Genomic DNA, 27,977 nt, shown 5'->3' with positions numbered 1-27,977 from the left:
CGTTCATCTCATCTTCGCTCTTCTCGTAAATTTCTCGTGCTCTGTTTGGTCAATAGATACATATTTTCGTATATTTGCCTTTTACGCGTAGCACAATTATCGCGAGTAAACTTCAGTAATCATTCACGAAATATAGGGGACTGAGGTTTGCTGCTGAGATAATTATACGTCTCGTGGAAATCGAACGAATGCTCTCGCGACAATACCGATTACACAAAAGGAATGAAAACCGTTAAACCAAGATTTTAACGGAAAACAAAATTCATAGGATATTTCTTAAATACGTTAAATATTGTTTAATATTAGCTTTACTTTTCATGTCAAAGTGCGATAAGTTTTAAATTGACTAGAAATATAATGTAGAAAATAAAACGATAGAAGAGTAAATGATCCCTCTTCGTCTTGATAGAAACATAACGCAGTGATTCAGGGAAAAGTTGAAAGCGGCAAGTAAAAAGGACGTTAGGCTAATAGACAGCGTTCACTTATCTCCATTTTTTGAGACGACTCTTTTCAGACCGGCATAAATATCTCAACAGATCTGCCTGCATAAACATCCCGTCATTTCTCATCTTGTTAATAACGCGAAGATTAATATTGCTCCTTGTGAAAGACGTCGACACTCGTGCAATCATCAGTCTCTTAACTTAACGTGGATCGAGACTTCCGTTCGTTCTGTCTTTCTCTCTCTCTCTCTCCCTCGGTTTTCTAACTCTTCTTTCTCGTCGTCTCTCTTTCCTTATTCGTAGCTGCAACGATGATTTATTGCAATATTTTGACGTGAAATATATATAGGAAAGATGAATTGACAGGAGACTCTTTATGGCCGAAAGTTTGCCACCCTCCTTGCCAACAACCCCTCTAGACACAGCCGACAGTTTACCTCCACCGTTATAGTATCATCGTCGGAGTCAGCAAATGCTACGGGCGGTTAGCTATTTTTTTTAATTTGGATATTAATCATGCTACGGGACAAGAGTCAAAAAGTTATCTCAAGAGCTAGGGCTCAATGCGACTTTTCCAAAATAATTTAAATTACTAACTTCATAGGGGGAAGGTATAATTAATTAAATTGCATATCGCATATGATTAATTGATTGCATTTGTTATTAAAATTGCGGAAGATTTAAATTATATCAGTCGCATTTATTACTCCAATTATTAGCGAATGTTTCAAAAGCACGGTATTTTCCCTTCATCCAAGCTGTAATTAAAAAGTTATAGATTCGAGCGGTAAAATCTTGAAAAAATTTGAACGCGCCGGAGAGAGTAATTCTCGCATCGATCGACGATCCTTCACACTATTCTCCTATTACGCGCAGCTTATATGCGCGTCTTACGCGAAGCGTGCGTCTCACATTGCCGCACGCCCACGCATCTCCTCAGCTAATCATCCAATAAAACAACATTTAGCCTGGCGTTGTCGGTACGCGCGTTCGCGCGCATATATACCATTCGGCGTTGAGGGAGGTTCGTTGAGCAGAGGTCGCGGAGTCGCAATGCTATTAAGGAATGCATTACACCTGGGCGGTGCATTGTATTCAGATAGTCGAAGAGTCCGGGTATCGCACGCTTCGCTACCTAGACACACCACTGGGCGCAAGCCAGCGGTGCGTACCCTCATTTGACATTCATAGGAGTGCAGGAATGTGATCGTGCCTGTGCATTATACTCACGATATGCATGCGCATTTACCGTCGTTCAAGTATGCTGCTATTACTGATACGACGGAAACTTATACGTATATAAATTTATTTTGAATGATCATTATATATTTGTAAAGAAGTAAATATTTAAATATAATTGTAATTAAATAATATGAAATACAGTCTAATTTTATTTATTCGAAATTATTTCACTGATATACATATATATAGTTATAAATGCAACTGCGCATCGTGATTTATCTAAATATGGTGGGATAAACGAAACATGTTTTTCATGCGTGGCTCATCATCCCTTTGATTTTCTCTTCGATAAAACTAGCATCGCATGCTAAGGGACAAAAACTGGTTATTACAATGTTTTTCTCTGTGCAATTATTCCTCGATTTTGTAGTCCCCGCAAGAAGTACCAGAGAGAAAGATCACATTTCGAACTTCCCTATGAAGTATCCGTCAGCTGATGCGTTTCCGTTGTAAGTTGAAAAACCGAGGCGGGATGGTCTCGATAAGGCACCGAGTAATTACATTTGTCACGTCCTTACGTTTTAATCAAGCGAAATCGATGAGGAACGAATGGATGAAAGAACAGGATCACTACTGCGTAGCGTTATCGTGATAAGGGAAAAAAGACGATAAGAAAAGTGGAGCGAAATAGGCGTGCACGCCCTACGCAACTTTGATTTCGTGAGATCGGGGGACTCGAATGCGCGCCCGGTGCATTATCTTATTCGACATTTTGGAAATTACAGGCCAAATGTGCTCGGCCAACTGTCAGCTCGTAAAGTTGGAGAGAAAAAAACGGGGAAAACGGACGTGCGAGTGAGAGAGATAGTAAAAGAAAGGGAGTGCGTTTAGGGGACGAAGGAAAAGGAAAAAAAAACGCATAGAAAATGAGACCGGCAACCAGCCGTGCTTTTGTGCTTGATATGTAGATGCGTCGAATAAAGAGCCCATTAGTTCTTTTTTTTAGCTTTTATCGGGAAAATCAATATTTGCATAAAATTACGACCGGTCTGAGAACCCGTGACAAATGGATGGGACGATAGATGTGAGCTTCCGTTTGCGTTCCACGATTTTTGCACGATGACATAGGCGAGTGTGAAACGACCACAATTGTCACGACATATTTAATCTTTACTGATTTATGTGCTAAAAATGCGTTGCATAATTCATTAATAGAACATAACTTATTACACATTTGATAATTTTTTATTATATAATTTTCTTATTATATAACGATTGTTATTCCTGAGATTTGTACGTATGTAAGACTTATTTAATAATTTTTTAAACTTATGTGTAAATTAATCTTATTTTAAATTGATACATACACACATTTCTCACATTTCTTACTTACTACTTTTTGAGGCATAATGTGTAAAATAATTGTTCCAACACGAATGGTAACACGATGACTTGTGCTCGGATTATTTCGAACAGACGACCGTTAATAAAGTTCGCTGGCGCCATTCGTGGCGAGCTTAAAAAAATCTGATTATTATTTTACTCAGAACGTTAGCGATCGCCGGGAATCGGTCATATCTCGACAAGCGCGCTTTATATCTCTTGCTTAATACTAGTACAGCACGCGAACGTCGCGAACCTTAAGGACCATTTATATGCTTGTTTCGTTTTGTACCGACTCTCATTTCACGAAACGATTTGTGACTATTAGTAATCCTCTTACTCAAAGGTAAAAATCGATGTATACTTATCTAATCTATTATTTTGTCTTACATTTATATAATTGTTTTTAAGGATTCAGTAATATCTTCTTTTCACTCCTAAATCGCAGAATGTGATTGTTGTCTTGTTCCTATAAAATATTGAATCACCAATTCATTGTATTATTTTTAATATTTTTTTTATGCAGCATACGAGCTAGAAAAAAAATCCTGTTTTTGAACTTAAACCAACATTAAAAGGGTATATATATATAATGTATTTAAGAGATAATTAAATTTAACTCTGCCGTGTGTATCACGTTTATTGCCATACCTTAAGCCGTGCCATATCCTTTACGATACGTTATAATTTATGGATAACTTGTTGCAATAAAGCCCCCAACTGCAAAATGATTCATACCAGAAAACGATTATTTCATTTACGCGATTCTCGTCCATGGCGGGCTCGTAAAATGAAATTAAAATAAGAAATTGGTCGCTTTACGGTGCTCGGTGAACATCGATCGCGTTATATTATCATACCGAGAAGGAAAGAGCGAGAGAGAGAGAGAGAGAGAGAGAGAGAGAGAGAGAGAGAGAGAGAGAGAGAGAGAGAGAGAGAGAGAGAGAGAGAGAAGGAGAGAGAGCCTCTTGCGCGTTGAACTTGGTTCCTCTGCGAAGATATGCGGCCCGGTTCTCCTCCTCCGACCGTGCTTTTGCCTCGCTAATGTGGAAACTCGAGGACTTTAAGTGGCTCAACTAGACGACGCCTCTTTGATGTTCACCGCACGCTGCGGTGCGTATACTCTCGTGCCACGCAACTGCGTAACACTTCGCGTATGATTCTTTCGTCGGCCGCATACTATGCGTATCAGTGATGGATGTAGGACACTAGGGACCCCAAACGAAATGATGCATACGAGTATTTTCGTAATCGTTAGATGGATTAATATATACAGGTCGCTGTAATTAACATTTAACAATAATTATAAACTTTTATGAAATAAAGTTTTTAAATAAATGCGACGAATTATGGATTATTTAGCGATCGGGGCACCAAATGATCGTCTAGTCCGCTTAGTTTAATGAATCCGTCACTGGCCAGTATTATCGCACAACTCGTATAATACAACGAAGTCTTTCCTCTCTTCCCTTCCTACGACCAAGTCATACGCGCACGCGACCGTGTGCCATTCCTCCGACGCCACTTACCATTTTTTTCCACGAACCTCGTTACCATGACCGGCAAGAACGGCAAGAGAGCGCCCGGTGAGGGGTTGCTCCAATAACGCCCCGTCGTTTAATTAACATCACTTTGTAGTCGATCGTGAAGCGCGCATCCGTTGTACACGCTTGACTTTAATTGTTACCATACAAAAATACACATTTTATGAGTTTTGTAACGTTATCAATAGAATTATGATAATTTCTACAATGCTTCTGTTGTTATCATATTTGATATTTTAATTTTATTCCTGACTATTTAAAATTTAATTCTTCCGAAATTTTCTTTAAGCGTTGAATATATACTTTATCCACGCTTATAATCTTGAGAAAAAAAATTTATTTCGTATTTATATAAGTTTCAACGATCTACAGAATCCTGGAATTCTTTTGATATATATACATTCGATATTCTCCGTTGGCACCTGATTTTCGATAACGATCGCGGAACGCGCTTTGACGTTGAAATTAATCCTTCCGGCCATTAAAGTGCAACTCGTTAACTGTGACAGTGGCTGGCAGCTGGATTGAATTGAGGCGCGTGCTATATTACGCTTGATATCGCTGTGAAACTCAACACCGCCGGCTCAGACCTCGACCCCTTGGGTCGTCGCTGTTGCTACCGCTTTGGCTGTTACCACCAACGAAATAATATATCCCATCGCTAAATACCGGTATTCCGTTCATCCGCTACATCGTTTCTGATTTATTTCTGCAACGTATTCCAAAATGTTCACATTATTTTTTATGCAAATGTTATGTTTGCTTAGCCAACCATAATTTTTTAACACTATATTAATAAGTTATATTTTAAATTTTATTGGAATTTTAATTTTTTTCAGCTGATATCTTATTAAAATGCTTGACTCTAACAGCGACTCTTCTGAAAATATACATATATAATTCTTCTGCATAATTTATAAATATTAATTTCACGATCGGTATATATCCTATGTTATATATAGTTTGTATAACTGGATCGCGCATTTATGCTACAATCTTTTAATTGGTTATGGATCTCGTTTTTTATTGTAATATAACGCATTATTAGATACCAGTTAATAAGGACATTACATTCACGCTCTTCGCTAATTCGGGACAAAAATGAGAGATTATGTTAGAACGGCGTTCCGCGTGTCGTGTTCGATCGCTCTCACGCCTTTACACGCGTGCCAAGCGTAAAACGCGCGTGCACCCACGCAGCCGCGCGGGCTCGCGTACAATTACCTTAATCCAGTGAATATTCCGACAGATAAAAGGGCCGCATGCGCAAAAGGGGGACTGCGGGAGGATTGAAGGGTAAGAGGGAACGAACGTTGGACACAATTGGCAAATCGCGAGACCGGGCAAGATCGAGAGGTCACTTTGCGCTCGCGTCCACGGAACATTATACCAGGAATGCGTCCCTCTGCTCATTATGCAGTCCTTGGGATAAAACTTGTTTTTCACTGGATATGCCGAGACATATCTAAGAGAGTCATATCTGGAGTCATTACACATCGCGCGCGCGCGCGTTGTTATCTAAATTCTAAAACTGCATAATACAAAACTCAACAGTCTATTTCGCTAAAAAGTTATTTCGAATTATTACATTTGAAGCGTAAGATACGACAAGGATAGTTTAATTACTATTTCTTTTCTTACGAGCTGGTGGAAAAATTATTATATATCAAATAAAATTTTCTTTTTTCTATATCACAGTCTTGTTCTCTAACAATTAATCATATATAATTTATACAGAATTTATAGTCCAAACGGAATCATTCGATACCACGTTGATTTGCGCACGTTTATTTAAGAAATTTAATTACAAATTTACAAGTCGACTTACAGTTGGTCGTGCCCCGTCCGTCGTGCGCGCTGCGAGAAGCATATATCTCGAGAGTGAGATAATTTCAGTAATCATAAAATGGTAAGTAGATCATCGCGTGCCACGCTCGTAGTTGGTGTTGCAGCTCTATAAGCGCGGGATCCTCTTATTGTTGCGGGTCTTACGTTCGCGCGGCACGGTAAACGAGCGTGTCCGAGCTTTCGTGCCGCCATCGACGGTGGCGACTACGCCACTGCCCCGGTCGGTCCACTTTGTGTGAATACCGCCTCGCACGCGCGCGCTATCCCGGAGGTGCAGTCATAACGTCACTCTCCCGAATTCGTTCCGAGGCCGGCCTTGATCCGCTAATTACTACAAAAGAACCCGCTTATTTTGTAATCGCGCTCTCTCGCACATGCGTAATAATGCCGGGAAAATTACCGCGCGCTCCACGTTCCTTCTCCGTAGTCTTCGTGTCGTCGTCACGCGCGCACGGCATCGCGCGAGTGCATGACCGGCTGCGCCGAGAATTGAGAGTTCCGTTTCCTTTAATGCGAAACTTCCGCAAAGCCGAGGATAAATCCGCTGCTCTGGGCCAGTTCGGTGGCGAACGATGGACCGTGCAATTCGTGTTGTGGTGGATAGGAAAGCGAATAAACATTTGAATCGCTTCTTTCCCGACAACAATTTGCTACTTTTGTTTATATTTTATTCTAGAGTCTTTGAGTATGTATAATTTATTATTTTAACACTTCCTTGATTTAGTTAAATTAACGACATATTGAGTAGGAACATTATATTAAATTTGACACTATGAATACAAACAATGTAGAGTTTGTATTGAGCTGATTTTGACCATATACCGGACCTGTAATAATTCATAATTCATATTTTATATTGTATTCAAAATTAGGAATTATCAAAACGCTTAAAAGTTTCTCTTGGTTTTAAGTCAGTTCATTTTATTCATCCGTCGTGATACCAATAATTGTTGCAAATCGCTCTTGCATTCAAGCCGGAAACATTACTCGAGATCAAAAGAAGATCAAGAGTTTGACAGAGAGTAAATAAAGAAAGCACCTCCACCCCCGCAATTGACGGAACGACCGCGTTTATAGTCCCTTCGTGTAAACCGTGCTGTATGTTAAGGGCAGAGTGTGTGTGTTTCGGGATATTTTCGAGCGTGTGGAAGGGTGGCTGACCGTGTTTTGGTGGAACGGGAGGTGGACCATCCGGAAAATAGAAGTCGAAGGTGTCCGAAAGGGGCCTTAAAATTGCGAGAGACGACGGTGCGGCTATACGGGTCGGTTCCCTTTGATCTCCCTATATGTATACTAGCATTTCGAAATTGAAATCTCATTATTTACCCCGCGGGTTGAAAATCCGTACCTGATACATCCCGGCCGCGGGGTTCTTGATTTCACGCTCGTGGCGCCGTACAGATTAATCGCTTTCCGAAATAACGCCCACAAAGTTTTCCACGAGTAGGGAAAATGCGATCAAACGCGTTCTCTCCGCGGTGACTCTCCAAAATCATGCTCGAAATTCCTGATTTCCTTACTCTCATGGCTTTCTGGAGAGACGAATGAGTTTTTCTTGTGATAATTAAAAAAAACCCGTGATACAGAGCATTGTTGAAACTGTTAATTAAACACTTATTTTTATGGTTGGGAATAAATATAATTAATACAAAGAGAGTGTCTATGCTAAATCTGTACAACTTAATAATAATAATCTTTAATTATAGAATTAAATTAAACGTGGAAGCAATTAAAATTATTAAATGTAACTATATTATTAAACCTTGATGAATTTTTGTTTTATTTTTTGTTTATTTTATTTTTAATACTATAATACACAACACAAAATACAAATTCTTATTATCTATTTATTGTTGCGAGGATTATATTACCTTTTAGGTTTCAAAGCTTTTTCATGTAGAAAAACGTTGTTCTTTATTCATAAAGTTACGTTCTTCTAAATTTATTAGTTATCATGACTAAAAATAATAGTCCGAGAATAATACTCCGAGAAGAATACTGTCACAACTAAAAAATCCACAATTTTCAGGAGAAAGGAAAAACAAATTTAATTCAATTTTTTGAATTGTGAGATAACTAACGCAATTACAATTACGACATTTTGTTATAATAAAACTTATACTGTTTTTTAAAGAGGTCTGTTGTGATTCACTTGTCAATTTATTTCTGACACTATTTATCCAGGAAACTGCAATGAAACTGGTTTAAAAGAATAACGACACTTCTTCTCCGTGCAGCGGCTTTCGCATATGGACTTGTGAAACTATATTAGGTAACAATTTAGGGCTACTTTTTATGGGTTTAGCTCAAAATAGAAATTTTTTAAATTGTGACAGTATTCTTCTCGGAATACGATATGAATTGTAAATCCATTGTAAGATAATTAGAAAAGAGAAAGCGTAACTTAGCAATTTCTCCAAAGGACAATGGTTAAAAAAGGACAATTTTCGCTTAAAAAGTGTAACGTAAGTTATACATATACTCTCGGTTTTTGAATACGGTTGTCGAATGGTTATTGAATACGGTAGCATTTTTATCCGTCTAAACCAAAGTGGTCAAAATTTTTAAGAAACTTGAGAAAAATTTGCCTTAAAAAGGTTGAAATAAATCACTTTTAATAGTAATTCGATATTTGTTTCTGGTGAATCTAAATGATATAGTTTATGTTCTTTTCAGATTCTGATGGAAACGAATGATTTACGAAACGTTATAGAGTATAGTGTAATACGAAAAGTAGTACAATAAAGTTCCAGACGAAAGTCTAATACCTTAAAAAAATGGGTGAAAGCTAGTCCATTATTTTAACATTCTTAAAACTGCACAATGTATGCAGGTGCTCATCTAATGGAACTTTTAAAAAATTCTTTAAATAAGAAATTGACTGTTTTTTTTTTAATTTTTACATCATATCGATTTTGCTATGTTAAATTTTGCATTTCTGAAGTATTTTATTTTGAAGTATATCTTTATTACTGTTTAATAAAAAAAAGTAATAAAACTGCACTATATAATACAAGTAATTAAAAAATTGAAACAAAATCCTTACTAACTAAATTACTGTTAAAAGTGATTTATTTCGACTTTTTTAAAGCGAATTTTGATCACTTCCACAGGTTTAGATATATAAAAATACTATCATCGTATTCAGTGACCCAAAAAACATAACGAGTACACGTATAACTTACGTTACACTTTTTAGTCCAAAATTGACCCATTTTACTTACCGTCCTTTTAGGTCACAAAAATCTGAGGAATTTTTCGCAAATCTTAAGAGCGGCGTGCCAAATTTGTACAATAAATAAATAGCGTGAGATAACACTGCTAGTCATCATTCGAACGTTTTTATTTTCTGTTAGTATATTGTAATTAACTTATTGTTTTAAATTATGACTTTTTATACCTTTGAATCCACCAATGAGATAGGAAGGAAGAAAGACAAAAAATAACTTCTGATTCGGAGAAAATAGCACGCCAGTAAAGTTTTGTCCGGCTCTCAAAAACTTCTTTGCGCGAGAAGTGCCAGGAACAATCGCGCCTGAGTTCGTCACGAGTTTTCATGAGTACGTGAAGAATTTAAAAAGTACCATTGCGCGCACACACAGAAATAAAATTAGTTCGTCCGCGTATGGAGAGGATTCATTGAATTCGAGACGACAAAACGAAGCTGCGACGCAGCACGATCCTATGTAATAATACCGTGAAGTGTTTTTCCTTTTCACGTATTAAACGCTACAGATTATAGTAATGTCGGGACAAACTCGTGCATCGCAAAAGGCTTGACCCGTGATACAACTAACCCAGTTTATTACGCGTCTATCGTGAATTCGGTAAAAAAATTTGTTTGGCTCACCTGGCCTCTTTGAAAGGGGCTCTCACTGTGCGCACTAAGGAGTGGTTAAAATGTTCGTGGATAAAAAGGAATTTTTCCGTTTTTTGGTGTGCGAACACTCGACTGGGATCAAACCCTCTAATTTTGGTTGTAATGGCTCGTCTTTATTGCTATTGGAGGGTGGACCCTTGCCGAGGAGAGTCTAAGGAAACTCGTAGGGAGTTATAGAAGGGTCTCACGCGGCGAGCTTCAGATAAGTCTCGAATGTCGGTTGTTTTCTTTTTTGAGATTTTTAAGAGTCGAAACTGCTATAACGGCATAAACGGAGAAGTGCATTTCAACCGGTAGATGCTGTGTCATTCGCTTTGTTGAATTGTTTCGCATCGTTTCGCGTATTTACACTCCAAATAACGAAAAACGTTTTTAGATTACAGATGCCATAATAATAGCGATTTTGATATTCTTTACGAAATATACATATAGTAGATAACTCGAACTATGAATGGTCCGAAACTGTCGAGTTGCGATATGTTAAAATTATTAATATAATTTCTAAAATTAATAATAAAAAAAAATTGAGAAATATTTATTAAAAGAATATTCAATTTTATAGTACAAGATGTAAAATGTATATGCATGTGTGTATCTGCATATACATGGATTTAGAATATGATAATTACAGTTCAAGTTACTTCGGTTATATATTGCAATCCAAGTGAATTGTATTTCTCCTCGCACGTACCTGCCAGATTACATTATAAAAGCTACAAACGCGATAGATGTAATTTTCTTTTATTTTTTAGTGCGTATTAATATTAAATTAATGAGAAAATAATTTTCTAGATTATTTAAAATCCAATATATAATAATAGCATATAATAATTACAAAGTATATATACGCTTTTTAATATGTATATATTTATTGTATACATTTTAAAGAGAGAGAAAGAGAGAATATATGTTATAAGATGAATTAATTTTCAAATAAAAATTTAACAATTCGCATGAAATCATATAAAACTGGCGATTTTATTCTAAAAATCACCTGTAACTTAGCGTTTAGATGCCATGGATCATCCACCTGTGTCGGTGATGAATCGGCGACAAGAATCAACCCTTTCCCGTTGTAAAGTGCACATGACCGGACAGGTATACCTATCTATTTCCATATAGACTCACTTTCGTATTGAATATAAAAAAGGGGGAACTTGGCACCTGCTGCCGGTAGCTGGGCCATGCAAATACTTACACATGATGAATAAAAAAGAGGGTTCGTAGCAAAGGGAAAGGGTTCTCGTCGCCTTATTCAGATTAGGGGCCCGCTTATGGCATTTGAATGCAGCGACCCTTCGTAATGCCACTTGATCCTCTTGATTTTACACTGTAAGTGTCTTCACCCTTCATCGCCAGACGGAACTCCACCCAGGGAACGATCCTTCCGTTTCGGAACGAACGGTATACCACTTTAATAATTCATATTAACAATAGAAGACGATCGACGCGATATCGTAGGGATAGGTATATCGTCGGCACGACATTGTTGCGACATTACAGACATATTTCGAAAATAATTCTTCTCTTTCTTCTTGAAGTAGCTTTTGCAATTTTCTTTGGTTAACATTAATGGAAAGAAGAGAATATCGTGAGCACATAGACGATTTTCAATGCTTCTCGAAGCGTTACCAATTATATATGTAATAACAGAACATTTTAAACTATATATCCGTAAATCTTTACGGAGGAATTTCGTTTGCGCGCATTTATAATAACTGGCTATTAGAATCAGAGCGCGTACATATTATTCGCGCCTCTCTCGTGACTTCGTGTCGGTAGGGGCGTCATTAAAATCAATACCGGCTCGCTCTCTTCTCTCCGCTTCCTTCTCTTTCGTTTCCCTCGCTATCGTCGTCCTTATTCGCTTATCATCACTATCCTCGTTGCACCATAAACGCGAGGGTGGCGGAATCGAGGTAGGGGTTGCCCCTTCCTATGTATCTGGCATGCGAGGCGAAGGACGAGGCGTTGGTGGGGACCAGGACGAAGGAACGAGAGAGTCGGTGGGAGAGAAAAAGCACGAGGAAGACGAAACTTTGGGGGAGCAAGGGGGAGGATGGTACGATAAGAGGAAGGCTGCGTTTGTGATGTGAGGTACATGCGATAAGGAGTGGGGGGATAGCGTTCCCATGGCCAATAAGAACCTCTTTAAAGCGCCCTTTTTGCACGGAACTGCGCATGCCGGATTCAAATCTGGGCGAGCTAGGTATCGAGTGGCAGTAGGGGTGGAAGCGAAGCGACAATGGTAGTGGTAAACGAGATGGTAGTAGTGGCGATAGCGGTGGTGGTGGACGTCGGCTGTATGGAAATATGATAGCGCGATAAGAAAAAGAAGAAAGGCAATGACGCCTATGTGTGTGCAACGTGAAGGGGATAGGCGTGGGTAGGGAGAGTGCTATGGTTCTCGCGACCAATAAAAGGGCCAGTTTAAAGCGCCTTATTTTTTGCACTGGCACTGCGCATGCTGAATTCAAATCTTGGGAGTGGTGAGGCTGGATGGATTTGTATGGAAATATGATAGGTGAGACTGAGTGAGAGGTATCGCCCGGGTCGAGACATGGCGGCTGATAGAAAAGTTTATTCGTTTCACCATTCTCGTCAATATTTCCGCTATGCATTTTCATTATCGTTTTTGTAATGTATTGACTTACGGAAAAATGTGTGACAAATATGTAAAATATCAAACATATACAAACGTCTGTTTTGAAATGTGTAACGATAAACATATATGTGTATTACAGATTATATAATTATATTATTTCAAAAAGAATATTCTATCATTTGTCTGTTATAGCTTCATTTATTTTGAAACATGCTAGGTAAAAAAATTGCTAGGTAATACCGGCTTCAGATAACATCATAAAGTTTGTATGCATTTATTTGCCGGGTCTTGTGTGTCAGTGTTGGCAGAAACATCCCGTAGGCTAGCACAATAATCACATTGTTTGGCACATCGCCCTCTCGAGTAATCCTTGTAACTATACCCACCTGCTGCCATATCTCATTGGTGCCAATCGAACCGTAATACCACAAGCTCTCAAGCGCCAGGTATATCAATCCGAAAGATCTCTGAAGAAGAAATCTCAATGTGTTTATCACGAACTCATAGTTGATGCACATTCTTAATGTATTCCTAAATATTAAGTATAATTAGGTAATTGATACTTTTTATTTTGAATTTTAAAAATAATATGTAGATATACAGAACTCCTTGCGAAATAATTTAACATATATTGATTTTTAGAGTCTGAAGTATTAAATTAATTATTACTTTAAAAGAGATTATTTTACGATATGTAAATTGAAATATGCAAAATATGTTGTGAAACACTTGACTTCCGACGAATAATCACAGTAGTCGAAAGGATAGGAACTTGCGTGGGTGGTCTAGCGTGAGAGGCTTCTTGCGAATTCTGCCTCTAACTAATTCCATCTCCGACTCTTCGTTACGTGCGCGCTGACCACACTATCTTACAGTATCTGCGGTTGTACGTCGTGTGTGTCCACATGATATTTCCAAGATATTAAAATGGATACACCGCGTACGGTGCATTTTCACGTTCAGCGCATTTGGTTACCCTCAGCCTCGTCTGGTTCCCAATAGAGAAAACCGCGAAGAAGCATGCGAATCGAACCGGTCCGGTGCAACTCGCCACCGGATTGGCCAGCTCCGGAATCAAGCCGAGTTTAATTCTTAAGCATTGGTCACGGAACGGGTCTTTAAGTATCAAGGTCTAATCGTCATCATCTCCACCGGGTAGGGCAGGTAGCACGGCGATTGGTTGTGAGCGTATGCGTATGCAAATTCGTTTGCTTGCCCTCTCTTTTTCTCTTTCTCTCTGACATTCTCTTTCTCTCTTTCTCTCGTTTCTTTCTCTTTCTCTCTCTTCGGCTTTGCGGACAGCAGCCCGATGCACGCGAGATGAAAAAGGCGCGCTCGCGCTCGCGCGAGTTTCGCGGCCGGAGAACTCGCCTCTGGCTCGCCGGGCGGAGCCGCGTGCAATCCGCGTTTTCTTGCGATTGGAGGCGGCGTCCCCACCGACGCGTTCACTGCCCCCACCTCGGCAATCATGCAGACTGTGTTGGACGGCCACGCTTTTCGTTCCACACGGCTCTCCTTGTCCCGCTCCTGTTTGATCGAGGCCGCCGGTGCTCTTTCCTTGTTGCTCCAACGATTTTTTCTCTTCCTTCTCGGAGCGACTAACAACTCCCCCACCTTGGGTTACTCCGCTCTGCGGCCGCGTTCGCCGTGGCCGGTAGGCGGCCAAGCGAACGTACGTGAGTCTTCTAGTGTAGCTGCACACATGCACGCGACAGCATCTGACCGCTGTACCACCAGCCGCCGCCGCCGCCGCCGTAGCCGCAGCCGCAGCCGTAGCTACCGCCGTCGTAGCGCGTCGCGTAAACTCTCGTCCAAGTGTGTCTTTGATCACGCCGAACGAGAAGGACGCGTCGACAGGTTGACCTGACTCATCCCGTTGACAGGTCGCAGGTAGTTACTGTTATTGGCGCTCTCTAACGTCGTCATCGGCCGATTTGACATGCTGCGTCGTAACAGATCGGCGCTAATCATCGCACGTGTTATTTAGGATGACGTGATTAGACGGCGAAAAGTGGTAAATTGGTGTAGTGACCTGGCTGAGCTAGTCGAAATCGTGACCATTGACGATGTTGACGAGATAGTGTTTGTTGATGAGTTCATCAGAACAAGTGCTCTTATCTCTGGCACATCAATGACATTTGTAAAACTGCCGCAAAGACTTTTTGTTGATCCGAGTATTTGGAGTAGGTGCATGTCGTTGGTAAAGACAATTCGGATCGAACTTCAGTCAGGACGATTGACTGTTTGAGTCAGTGATAGCAGTGCCGGCACTTCACGTGCTTCACGACTAATGTTTTGACAGTCATCTGACAGAAGCAGTGCGACCAAGAGACTTATTATAAAGTTACGTTTGTGATGAGGCTAAAGATTGTTTCTGCAAATAACAATGACGGACAGAGCTCAGGTATTTTACGCGGCGGACAAATCGTGCATTGGATAGTTACATCTTAAACTGGAGTACATCGCTAACGCAAGAACGTGTACGTGACTGTGAGACTCCTGAATGAGTGTAGTGCATTCTTAAAAGTACTGTGTTTTCAAGAACTCGAAGACATTGATTGGATCTTATATGGAAGCGAGAGAAATTATGTTAACTAGTACGCAGTGAATGTCGCAAGGTGCTATAAGACCATTAGAAACAGCTGTGGATATTTTTTAATAAATTGATTGAATCAAATCCAAGTATAACATTTCTAGGCGGTATTTCATCCTCAAAGCATTCTGCGAGCGATGATAGTCGACGCAAGCCGTTAAGTTAGCAGCAAACGATCTCCCACTGCGTGGAACGGCGCGATCCTTCGTCGAGAGCAGAAACCAGCAGGTGACCACGTTGGATCTCGCAGCGTTGACTGCCTACGGGGGCGTTTCGGGACCCAGGGTCGCGGTGGCGGGCACCGGGGTCCTTGCGCTGCCCCGCTTGATACCCGACAAGGGTTTATCATCGCCCGGAGGCCAGTCGAAGTCAAAGTCCGCAGGGCTGGCGGGTCTCGACAGCGAGGCGGTGCGCCGGTGGGTCGCGGAGGCCACGCGAACCGTCCGGCAGTTGCCGCATGCGGTGGTAGTGCCTGTAAGTTCTTCGCAACACCAGCAGCAACAGCAGCAGCAACAACATCATCGACAGCCACAGCAGCAGCATCAGCACCATCATCATACTACGCACAGGCAACGTCAGGAACCCAGCCCACCATCGGTGGGACTTTCTTCCTTCGTTCTACCAATATCGATGACGCAGACTCCCAGTATGCGTCTGCTGGAGAACAACAACTTGGTCGAAGTTGCCATGGCCCAGCAGCAACAACAGCAACAGTCCCAGCAGTCGACACAGAAACAGAAACAGACGAGTCCCACAAATAACAACACAATAGAAGCCTGGAGATCGATTCAAGGCGGTCATCAGTGGTGGAGTCCGCCCAGTAGTATTCAGCAGGAACAGCAACAGCAGCAACAACAAGTAACGTCGATCGCACAGGTTTCTCAACCGCAAAGTTTGGTGCAGAAGCATCAGCCGCAAGTGCAATCGGAAATCGATCAGCCGCTCGACTTTTCTGTCGGTTCCCTGCAGCAGCAGAAGCTGCATTCGCGCGTGAGGACTATGCACGAGAGACTTCAAGGTAGGATGCATGATAACAACAACGGAACGAGCGGCCAAAAGATCATCAGAGGAGACGTCAGCAGGCGAAGCTATAGCCCCAGTGAAGCTAGTTCCAGCAGCAGCGAAGACGAGGGTGTCTCTACCGGCGGCAGTCCTACGGGACCTCTTCGGGGTGCCTCGGGTGAGTGTCAATCAAATTACACACGTTTCGTTAGAGTTTGGGATATATTCAAAGTCATCATGATTCCTTAATTTGTAATTATGAAGCTTAATACGCGCGCGCGAAAGGAGGGAAGAAAGAAATTACTCCGTTAATTCTCTCACTTTTGAAATGTGTTTATTAATGTTAAAATTATATGACAATTTGTAAAATTTTTACGCATTTACATGATTAATTCTCTCAACCAATTATTTTTGAAAATTTTGCAACATAACGTACGTGTTGTATAAATCGAAGCTAAATAGCTGATGCAATATTTTTAATTCCGTTAAGTAAACGTAGATTAAGTTTTATTTATTATCATTTCTCTCTCTCTCTCTCTCTCCCTCTCTCTCTCTCTCTCTCTCTCTTTTCTCTCTCTTTCTTTTTTTCTTTCTCTTTCTCTTTCTTTCTCTCAAGTAGTTATTTCATTATTAAATGCAATCGACATGATATGAAGGCGAATAAAAGCAAGTATTTATCTTTATCGCAATTTCTTACTTCGCTCAATTAACAGAGAATATTGCGCGACAGTTAAACAATTTGTCATTATCGATACTGAATCGCAGACGTGCGTTAAACAATTAAAATTATCTGATTAAATGTAGATTAATACGTTTATATATCACTGTAAACAACGAGAATCAAGCATTTTGTGGAAAACGTTATGTTTGTCAGCTGCCAGCGCAGTCTGCCGTTGCATTCTCGACGCCCCCGCGCTTCATTGTTGCCACGGAAGCATTGTGCAGCGTGGCATTGTATCGGGTCATGTGGTCCCCCCCAATCGCGAGAAACGATTTATCTGAAATGACCGGATTTTGCATTAATGCATCTCGTTCTTGCTATTCTGTGCATGGAACGCGTGCCAATTGAACCTGGGGAGGGGGGGGGGCGGAGGGAGAGGGAGTTAAATTTACGTTTAGAAGATAAATTTATTTTAAAAGGAAGAGAGAGAGAGAGAGAGAGAGAGACTCGCGATGCACTTGTATTTTGCACGAGGGTAAACTATTGTTTATGATACTATTTTTCACAATGAAAGTGATAAATGACTATTTGATATTAATTATTACTTTTGAAAATAATGCAATAATCTTGTGTATTAACGTACCAGATATCCAGGTTATTGTTCAGATTACTATGAAGATGTTACGACGTTTTCATCGTCATTGTGGCGGGGACGATGACTAATCGGTACTCGTTAACGATCCGCTATCTTGTCAACGCGCATTCGCGCATTTGTAAAATTAGTTCGAGTGCTATCTATGTTAAGACCGAGTTTAAGAATCGATATCACACGCGCATTAACAGATAACTGAGTCACCATCAATCGCTTTGATGGTAATTTCCATGCCGAGACATCGATCGTGTAATTTCAATCAACGCTGTTCACGTCAATTATTCGCTTATGATACATGCTACGTCTGCGCACCGTCTTTGGACGTTATTAATTAGGTGCAAAGTTGCACGCGGGCTTATTAATAGCCGCGGCACACGCGCCGCACGTTTCTGCTTTTAATTCAGAATTACCGGTTCCTGATAAACGTGCGATTCACGGCTGCTGCACGTGTCGTTTGTAACGTATCTCTTTCGTACGTCGACAATCGCGCAACACACATAGATAAAATCTTAAGTCGCGCCGGTATCGCGTGATAATATATGTAATGAATAGTTACCGGTTAATAGTAGACGAACGTTGTGTTCCATAAAAGTGGTTTTGCTAAAAATTGATTTCAATTTTCGCCAAAGAAGCTAGAAGGGTCGATAGAAACACACGTTTTGGACCGTCAATTTATATTATTACTGCTTATATCGGTATTATCATTATAGTAAGGTCACTTGTCAGTAAAATTCATTAGAAATTGCGTTATTAGAACAAGATAATCACGATAACAGAGAAAAAAAATATTGATTAAGGTGGATCGGTGTTAGATCTGCTAAGAGATCATAATTTATATATATATATATATATATACACACAGGCCGTCTCTATTAACTGCGATATGCGACGCGATAAATAGAAAATTAATAACGTCGAAGATGTTGTTAATGTACGTTGATTAGCTGCGATAAGCACTAGATCGAAGGGATAGGCAGAAAAATTACAAACCAATTGATACTATTGAAAAAAATGCGTATCACGCTTTAGTCGGCCCGGTGTTGTTAATCTATGGCAATTACGTCTATGTATTCCTCGTATTCAAGCACCTGATATCGAGGTTATCCGCATGATAAGTCCTTCCTCTACATAGTTGCACTAATATTTAAAAAAAAGAAATGCAATGGTAAATACGCGGTGCTGCGTACGAACGGAAAGGAAAAATGACCGTTATCGTATCAGTCGATAACGTCTTAGCTCTAATATTTGTTTGAATAAATATTCCACGTAGTCGTGTGATTGCATGGTTATTTTCGGCGTACGCTGAAATCGTGACGCAAAAATCTTGCTTAGTGAGTCGTGTGCATAAGTTGATCAATATATTTTTATCTTCACCAATCGGTTGACAAAATATTCATTTTGTATTGAGAATTATTACACCGTAAAATAACGATTGTATAATTATCAGTATAAGAATTATTAGAGAATTGATTAATTGGGATAACTCTGTTTCGATGATACTTAAGAATTTATATTCGGGGGTAGAGGGGATTATTCGAAAAATGAATGTCTAATGTTTCTAAGAATTATAAATTGTTTTGATTATATCTATTTCTATTTGATGGTATTCAACGATGATGATTCCGCATCTCGATGAAAGTGCGCGTCGAGTATGGGCAGTTCCAGGTACACGTTTCATAGGGCCCAAGGACCTATTCCCCCTGCCGGGTGTATTACGATGTAACCTGATACGCGTTTGATTCTATGTTATTTACGAGCAGGTGTATCAGCGCAACAATGTTTATCGGCGTAATTAGATTCTATACCTATACGTAATCTTTATCACACGTCGATGAGTTGTGGCACGGCGAAAATCATGCTTTCAGAACGCATACGCACGATGATAATAATTTTCTCGAACACCTCTACATTGATTTCGATTCTCACGCCTTTTTACCGCCCATTGATCGGTAAGGGCTATAGGTAACACGATTTGTCACGTAAATATATCAAATGTTTACAATATAAAAAGTATTTGAAAGAAAGCTATATTTATTTAAACTATATATTTTTAAAGAAAAGAAAATTAAATTATTTTATATTAGTGTATTTGTGTTTATTATTATTTGTATTTGTGTAATTAAAATATCTAACAATGAGATGCAAATTTTAAAACATCCTGATTGAAATAATTTTTGGTTACCTTGTCGCACGTTTTCTTAACATAGTTAACAAATTTGCTATTAATACCATATCAATATATTCAAAACAATTATATTTTATTTTTATTATTAAACATTTTAAAATGCTTTTTTTTCAGACACATTTTAACGATCAACCATCCATTTCCGTTTATCTGCGCTTAATTTAACTAAAGCTACCACACGAATTTTTTTTATGTAGAGCGGCAAACACTAAATAACAATTCGCGATTACCGATTAGAATCCTTATTGGATTCATCTTTTTCATCATGATCGTTTCCGCTTAAGAGCCGCTGTGTTTTTTCCTTCATTAGCGTTTTCTGTGACTCGTTCGGGTGCACTCGAGTGCCGTCGGATCACTCGCGTGCGGAAAATTAGACGGCCTTCCGATTTGCGAGAGTACTCATGAGGTACACGCCGATCCCTTTCGCGCTCCTCGCTTCGTGATCAGTGATCTTCGAGCTTCAAATGTGTCGACGGAAATTCTGCGAAGTCCATTCTCGTCTAAAACGAAACCCAAACCCCCGAAGGATATCGTTAGTTAGGTAACGATTTTATTCTCGAAGTGTTTGAAAGTTTCTTAGCTTCTGTTTATACCTGGACTACGAAACAATGCCTTGCAAGAGTTATGAAAATTTAAATAATAGTAAGTTTATAAAAAATAGTAATCTGTAAAATTTTAAATTTACTTAATCATGATGTTCATTCGTTACAACATTCTGAGTATAGCAACAGCTGATCGTTATACTGATACATATATATATAAACACCGACAAACGATATTTGATTATTCGCGTTGGAGCATATGCCTGCGACAGTTGCGGTCGGGATTATTAATCAATCGACTAACGAGATACTATAATTAATTATTCTATTATATACATTAAGTCGCAGCGTCCAATGAGAAAACACGCGATTGAGCGCGCGCGTTATCCTCATTCTGTTTTATGCCGGTATGCCCGCGCGCGTCATTAACTTATGATTAGCCATATAAAGTCGGGGCGCGCATCGATAAAAAATGTATATCGATACGACCGATGCATCGGCAATGCGCTGTATCGGCCAGCGTTTCGTCGAGATCCGCTCGACGTCGGCAGTCAATGACGGATAAAATCGCATTTATTGACTCGCGCCAGATTAATCGCGACCGAATAATATATTTATCTTACTGCCCGAGTCTCTCTCCGAGGCCGTACGAGTGAAACGGCCTTTATCGATCGGCGATCTCTCGCTCGCGTCACTCAAGAAACGAAGGCTTGGCTCGGAGATAAAAAGCCGACGCGTTAAAGAGGCGGCCGGAAGCGCGTGGTACCTCGCACGGCTAATACGTACAATGACTATGAATACATAAAGACGCGTTATCAAATGGGATTTGTTCAACGGATAACGCAGTCAAAGAAAAAGCTGCGTGTATAATAAAAAAAAATTAGTACTTAACAGAGACACTTAAAATTTGAGCCTCTTATTTTTCCTATGATTATAGTACTATGATTTCTCGAGGGAACAAATTAATATTAGTAAAGCATATCAACGCAAGTAGATAACTTTTTAAGTATAAATAGACTGGTGATTATTTTTGTGCATTTCTAGGGAAATTATTCTAATTATATGTTATGTGAGATTTTTTGTACACGTAATTATAAGATCTTGTGCGACGCTATATGGACATAATTATCTAACTACTTTGAATATGTAAATAGTTACACGGCTTTATCGTTTATCGTATTGTTTAATCGTAAACCGGGATTCTAGGAAACGTGAAGTAAGGACGGATATGACTGATCATACCGAAAAATCATCGCATCAAACGTACGTTGAGGCGCATGTAACGGAAGGATTTTTGTCGCAATAGATATTCTTGAGAATTTATACGCGATGAATTTAATTTATAATTGCATTTTCTGCCACGCGCAGGTTATATGCTACAGTAATCGATTTTAAATAACTGCAAAGAAAAGAATGTGCAAGTATGACAGCCATTCTATGCCTCTATCGCATAGTTTGTTAAAACTGTCTCAAATGTAATTTTTATAATTTCCCGAATTCTTTATGGAAGAATCTGAGCATTTTTTTTCAGTTATATTGAAATTCTGAAAATAGAATGCTAATTTTATTAACTTTATTACAAGTAGTCATTACTCTTCGGAGTTTATACTCATTCTTTCGTGAAGATTGTCTTTAGATAATCATCGATGTGCGTGCACATGACCGCCATGGTCGAATATGTGTGATGATACGATTTTGATGAAAAATCCACTATTCCTAGAAGAAGCCGGAAGCGGCCGAACCGCTAGCGTTGCGTCACCGGCAGCATGGCATAATGCCTCCTTATTTGCATTGTCCGTCGGGTTTCCGATTATACCTTATACGACCCTCGAATTAAGGCCCTGGCTGTAACCTGCCCGAAACGCTTCAGGCTAGCACACCGAATCCCGATTATTACGTTGGGACGTACACGACGCGCCTTCCGAGGACGATCGTCGACACGTGACTCGCTGAAGAACCCGTCACTTGAGCGGACCACTCGAAAAGTAATGCCGGTTTTTAACATGCGGACTTCACGCTACTTGCGTTTGTATCTTACGATAAATGTCACGGATTCGACAGCCAATTTCATCAACGTCCGTTAACTTGAACTTTAGTTTAATTTATTCTTTTTTGTTTTTTTTTCTGCAAAAAGTGAGGAAAAGAATCTTAAAAGAGAAAGAAGGTCATTTAAAATTCAATTAAAATTAAATTTTGCGTGAACAAACTCGGTAATAAACTATCTGAATAAACTATCATTTGAATTTAAAGTAAAAAAAAGTTTACTAAAATCGCGATGAATTAATTATTGTATTTTTAACAACGTTGCCTTGGACGCACCGCGCGTTCGTTGCTCTGAAAATCTTACCTGTTACCTTGAGAGGACACGGACTGGTCGCACGAAAAAGCTTGAGATACGTGACTCGTACGAGTGGGTGGTGGACATAGGGAGGTCAGTTCGCGGGAATGGGAAATAGCGGTGCGGGGATTCCTGGTAGATAGGCAGAGGTAGTAAGGAAGATACCTATAGAGTCCATGGCAGGTAAAGCCGATGGATAAATCTCACCTTGGATAGGTCAGGTTGGGTCGGGACGATTCGTCGTGGAGGACCGTGCAAGGGTCACGTGGCTCTGCTCTTTCCTCTTTCTTTCTTCGCTTCGTATCTGTGTTTTCTCCTTTTCTCTTTCGTTCTCGTTTAACGCTCCTTTTCTAGGATACGAGAAAACCCTGTAGGCCTTTCTAACCCTTGCTGAAGATGCATTTCGGCCCTGGCGCGACACGCGTGCGGTGCGACACGTGCACGTGTGCGAGACAGCCGGGTGTTCATGTACACGCGACGACAAAACGACAAATCACTATCGCGACGTGACACGCGCCTGACTTTCTCATTCTTATTTTAGCCCTATATGAATAGTAAGGTATTTTCTATGCAAGATGTTTTAAACCTTGATATCCGTCTTTTATTTATGAACTCTTTCTTTAACAAAGATGTTGGAGAAAAAGCTATAATTTTTTAAATAAATCTTGTTTTTTATTTAATTCAAAGTGATATTATAATAAAAAAAATCATAACTTTCAAGATATGATATATTGAAGATTAATATAGTTTACCAAAAATTATACATAGCATTTTAATAAATTAAGAAAGGTCCAATCCAAAGATTAAAAAGTTTGTAATAACTCGACATTTTCTCGTGCATATTTACGCTGCTTAAAAAATAACAATGTTGCATCATGAAAGACATGCGAATGTGGCGTCGATCGATACGTCTCGCTCGCAACTCGATGCGATCGTAATCGCTACTAATCCATGTCTCGCGTTTTACCGATGCCGCGCCATAACTCTTCGTTACAATGTAGCATTGCTGGACGCGACATGCAAATTATGACTCGCATCGTTACTACGTTCCGCGGGCCGATCGATACGATCTCTCGCGTCGATGACGGATGTACCGGACGGATACGGCCGCTCAAGTCGAGAGCCCAAGTCGAGGTGCACGGACGACCTTGCCGCCTTGGGTCTTTCGGAAAAGGAAACGTACTTCTCATAATGAAACCTATCATGGCACGTACGCTGCATAGCGAGATAATGCGCCGAGCAGGCTGTGCCGACACGTAGAGACACCACGCACGCTCTGTGGGATGTAAACTTCGTGTTCACACGTACTCGCGTATTCGCAGATTGCCTGTTTGTAGCTGAAGACTGTGGAGGCGCGATGTTTATCGCATAGTTATAAACTGCCTAGTTAATAGACTGCCTAAAACATATGTTGCTTATTAGATCAAATTCAAGATCTTTTTCCGGGAACAAAAATGTTAATTTAGCAATTGATATAGATTTGATTATGAAATAAAATTACGAAATAATTTTTTTATAATGCAACTTGAAGTTTATAGGTACTAGCTAAATAGTAAAATTAAGCTTTTAATAATCGTATAATAGATTGTAATTCACAAAATGAATATTTTGTAATCATATTTTGTGCGTATTTTTAGACCGATTATAGTTAATGGCTTCATTAAAACTAAAGTAAAAAAGCCGATAAGATTTAGATAAAGGCCGTTATCGATATCGCTTTTTATCCGAATTCTGGGAATAAGTTCTGCTTTACGAATCAATTTCAATAACATTTCTCAACGTCGCGAGATCGTGACGCATACGCGCGTTGCGTCTCGCTCCAAGGATCGCGGCAAGATGCGTTTGCACCTAGCTAGCCGGATAAATGATGGAAATCACCATATTCATTGCATTTGTCGGCGTACCGTTGCCGAGCCGTATATATGCCGTATTTGGCGGTTACGTATGCTAATTCGCCGCCGCACACGATTGGCAGTCTAGGTTGAAGCGGCGGGCACGTATACAAGCTAAAAGGACAAGCTGCATAATGCCGCGATCTCGTTGATTCGTCTTCTCTCTCTCGAGTGAATTCATTTCTCCGACAAAATTGGCCGTCTCGGGCTGAAGACGCGCGACAAAATGTCCGTCTTGAAATGTTAGAAATGTTAACGAGAAGCGGCGAGAGCCGTACTTAGAATCGCGGTAAGAGGAGAGTCCGCAAAAGGGGACGGCGCGCGTCCTTCGTCGCGACGATCCTGGCAAAAGTAATGAAATAACGACGTTGCTCACCTCAACATGCACCGGATCGAACGGAAAAATGGCCTCTCTCTCTCTCTCTCTCTCTCTCTCTCACGATTATCGATTATATGACTCGTGTGATTTCCACGACGTCGCGCGTATCGTATACGATGTGCAGTAGCTGAGAGATGCGTGAATCAGAATAATACGCACGCAGATTGCGCCAGCTTCTGCAGTGATTTACCCCATGGGAAGTCGGATCGTTCTGGATCATCGGCAAGGAATGTAAGGACGACACGCGAGACGGAACGTCGATTGCCGGATTCCGATAGGATTGTGAAAGTACTTAAGTCCACACGTCATTACGGATTCTTCGCGACTTACGAAAATCCGAGGTTAATCGATTCTCTCACTTGCGAAACTTACATTGTAATCATGAGAATGCAGTCTATACGCGTATTCTATAACTTCTTAACTATATAAAGTTAAGACAGCGAAAGTTACAAGAGCTGTCTACGGGAATAAAGATAAAGTTATTGGGAAAGAGAAAGAGGGAAGGAGAGAGATAACGCGATATTCCTTTTTATGTTACATTTTTTTATTTGCTTATTATATTGAAAATGACTCACAATACCTGTCTATCCTAAACTCATTGTGATTGAGTCGAGCAGGATAATTTACCTCTCGAAATATTGCGATTACAAAGACCGTTTCTTCCGAATATTATACAATTGAGGTTTATAAAGGGATCGATCAAACACGCTTTTGAAAAATACGGGAATATCATGCCGGTAAGCCCGTTTAAGCCTGACATTCATCTGCTTGCTTAAACTGCTTTGCCAGTCATTGCGGTTCCCGCATCCTGCTGCAATTTTGACCTGCATGCCGTTCAGAATTTCATACGGTTCGCATGCCATATGTTCGTATGCAAATTGTCTTTTTACTATTCAATAGGTTTCGGCACAGACGATCATAATATCGTCGATTGGATCGGCTGAATCAGATGCGAAAAGCATGTCGAACAGTCGAAGTCAATTAAAGATTTCACATGACATTTACTTAACAGTTATGTTATTCAACAAGTATAAAGTTACAATAATTCATCCGAGGTTCAAATAATAATAAGAATAAAAATTTTTATTCTTGCTTATATGTATCCGCAAACCCTTTCAATTTAACGCGATTCTTTCCGTGGAAATCTTCCGACTTTTCTTTGCACGTCGAGCAAAATCTGCATAATTCGCTAACAACATTGTATAAAAACGCGTGCGTAAATTAATTGGCGCCTAAGAATCCGGCACGCATCGACGGCATTTTAATTGCGCTATTGTCTCGTGAGATGCTTTTGCGCGATTAGTATATATAATTTGAATAATCAAATTGAGATTTTACGCGCAACAAGATGAACGGACAATTTATCGATGCATATTTATCGCATAACGCATCGAATTGCGATTTAAACGGGATTAAAGGAATTTTTTATGCAACAGTATAACTGTATCTGTGATGTTGCACTCTATTGCACGCACATGTGTGTGTCTTTATTATAAATGCATGTTTAGCGAATAATTTGCATTTTACTGAATAATTTACATTACTTACTTTTATACTGTTATTATCGAGATATTTTATTACGATTTTTTTATGATTTTATTGTTGTTTTTTATCATTAAATAATTTAGCAAAGTAACTTATGTTAATATAAGTCTAACAATGTAAAACTAAAATATTAACCCTTAAATGACCAGTGGGGTCCAGCGGACCCCAGACTCTTTAGAATGAAATGTTTTCAAATGTTCTTGCCAAAAATGGAGCTCATGCTCCCATTGATGATAGTTGAGTAATTGACCTACCCGTTTGTACACTTAGCAGTACTCAGTTTACTTAATTTTTTATACTATGTTGAAATTGAAATTTGAACAATATTAGCATTTTATACTTTTCTCTAGACCTTGAACAACATTGAAAAAAATTGTCATAACTAAAGATAAAAAAATCAATAAGGAGACATTTTTCATGCTGGGGTCTGTTAGACCTCTCAGTGAACTTACGAGATTCTTGAGAGGTGTGGCACACACACACACACACACACACACACACACACACACACACACACACACACACACACACACACACACACACACACACACACACATTTAAGGGTTAATATTAATCATAGAAGACATACATAAAGTGTAAAATATAAAAAATGTAAAATTTGAAAACAAAATGATGGGTACATTTGATTTCTTAGAATAATTACTATAATTTTGACGATTGCCGTATTTATTCAAAGTAAGATTCCATTGGGAAAGCAATGATATCTGGAAAAAAAAGATTATACTGTAGCAAATTTAGGGACACCTAACTTTTTTTGCAGCGAGAGCTGTAATTTAGCAATAGTTAGCAAAATCTTCTGCTCTCGCTGCAAAAAATGTTAGCTGTCCCTATTTTGTAACTATTATAGTAGCTAATTGTTTTTTTTCCGTGAATTATACTGAAAGAAGACGCGCGGGAGGTCGCTTCAAATTTCGCACTGTTATATGAGTCAGCAATAGGGTGATGGTAACATAGTCAGAGACCGGGGGTCGTTTTAAGTAAAGATAATGACAGTGTACACAGGAACATGCGTGCCTAATGCCGACACACGTCCTCGCGGCTACTCGCCGCTTCCTGCCTCATGTATTCAAATTAAACCACGTAACACCGTCATGGAGCTTGTATAATGGTAATGATGATGGTAAATGAGAACCATGGACGCCTTCGTTCGTTGCCGCCAGATCTCGGGAAAGTACTACGATTTCATGTGTCGCATGACGATGCACTTCTTCGGACGTCGCGATAATTTGCTGCGTTTTGCCACCGCATTCGCGGCTATAATAATTCATTCTGAAAATTA

At 39.7% G+C, this 27,977-nt stretch overlaps 1 protein-coding gene across 2 annotated transcripts in view; it reads left to right on the top strand.

The window, feature by feature from the left end:
* Nucleotides 1-15,647: 15,647 nt before the first annotated feature.
* LOC143905003 (uncharacterized) overlaps nt 15,648-27,977 on the top strand; it is a 128,802-nt gene continuing 116,472 nt past the window's right edge. The window contains exon 1 of one of the 2 annotated variants that reach the window (XM_077420080.1): nt 15,648-16,661. In XM_077420080.1, coding sequence (XP_077276206.1) covers nt 16,112-16,661 — 550 coding nt within the window. In that variant the 5' untranslated portion in view covers nt 15,648-16,111. The remainder of the gene's footprint in view (nt 16,662-27,977) is intronic. The other variant, XM_077420079.1, reaches the window with a different exon arrangement.

This window comes from Temnothorax americanus, unplaced genomic scaffold (assembly GCF_048541705.1).
Source record: "Temnothorax americanus isolate GAGA-0224 unplaced genomic scaffold, ASM4854170v1 Scaffold6, whole genome shotgun sequence".
Taxonomy (NCBI): domain Eukaryota; kingdom Metazoa; phylum Arthropoda; class Insecta; order Hymenoptera; family Formicidae; genus Temnothorax; species Temnothorax americanus.
Note: the sequence above shows the minus strand (reverse complement) of the source record. Positions and strands in the feature narration are given on the sequence as shown.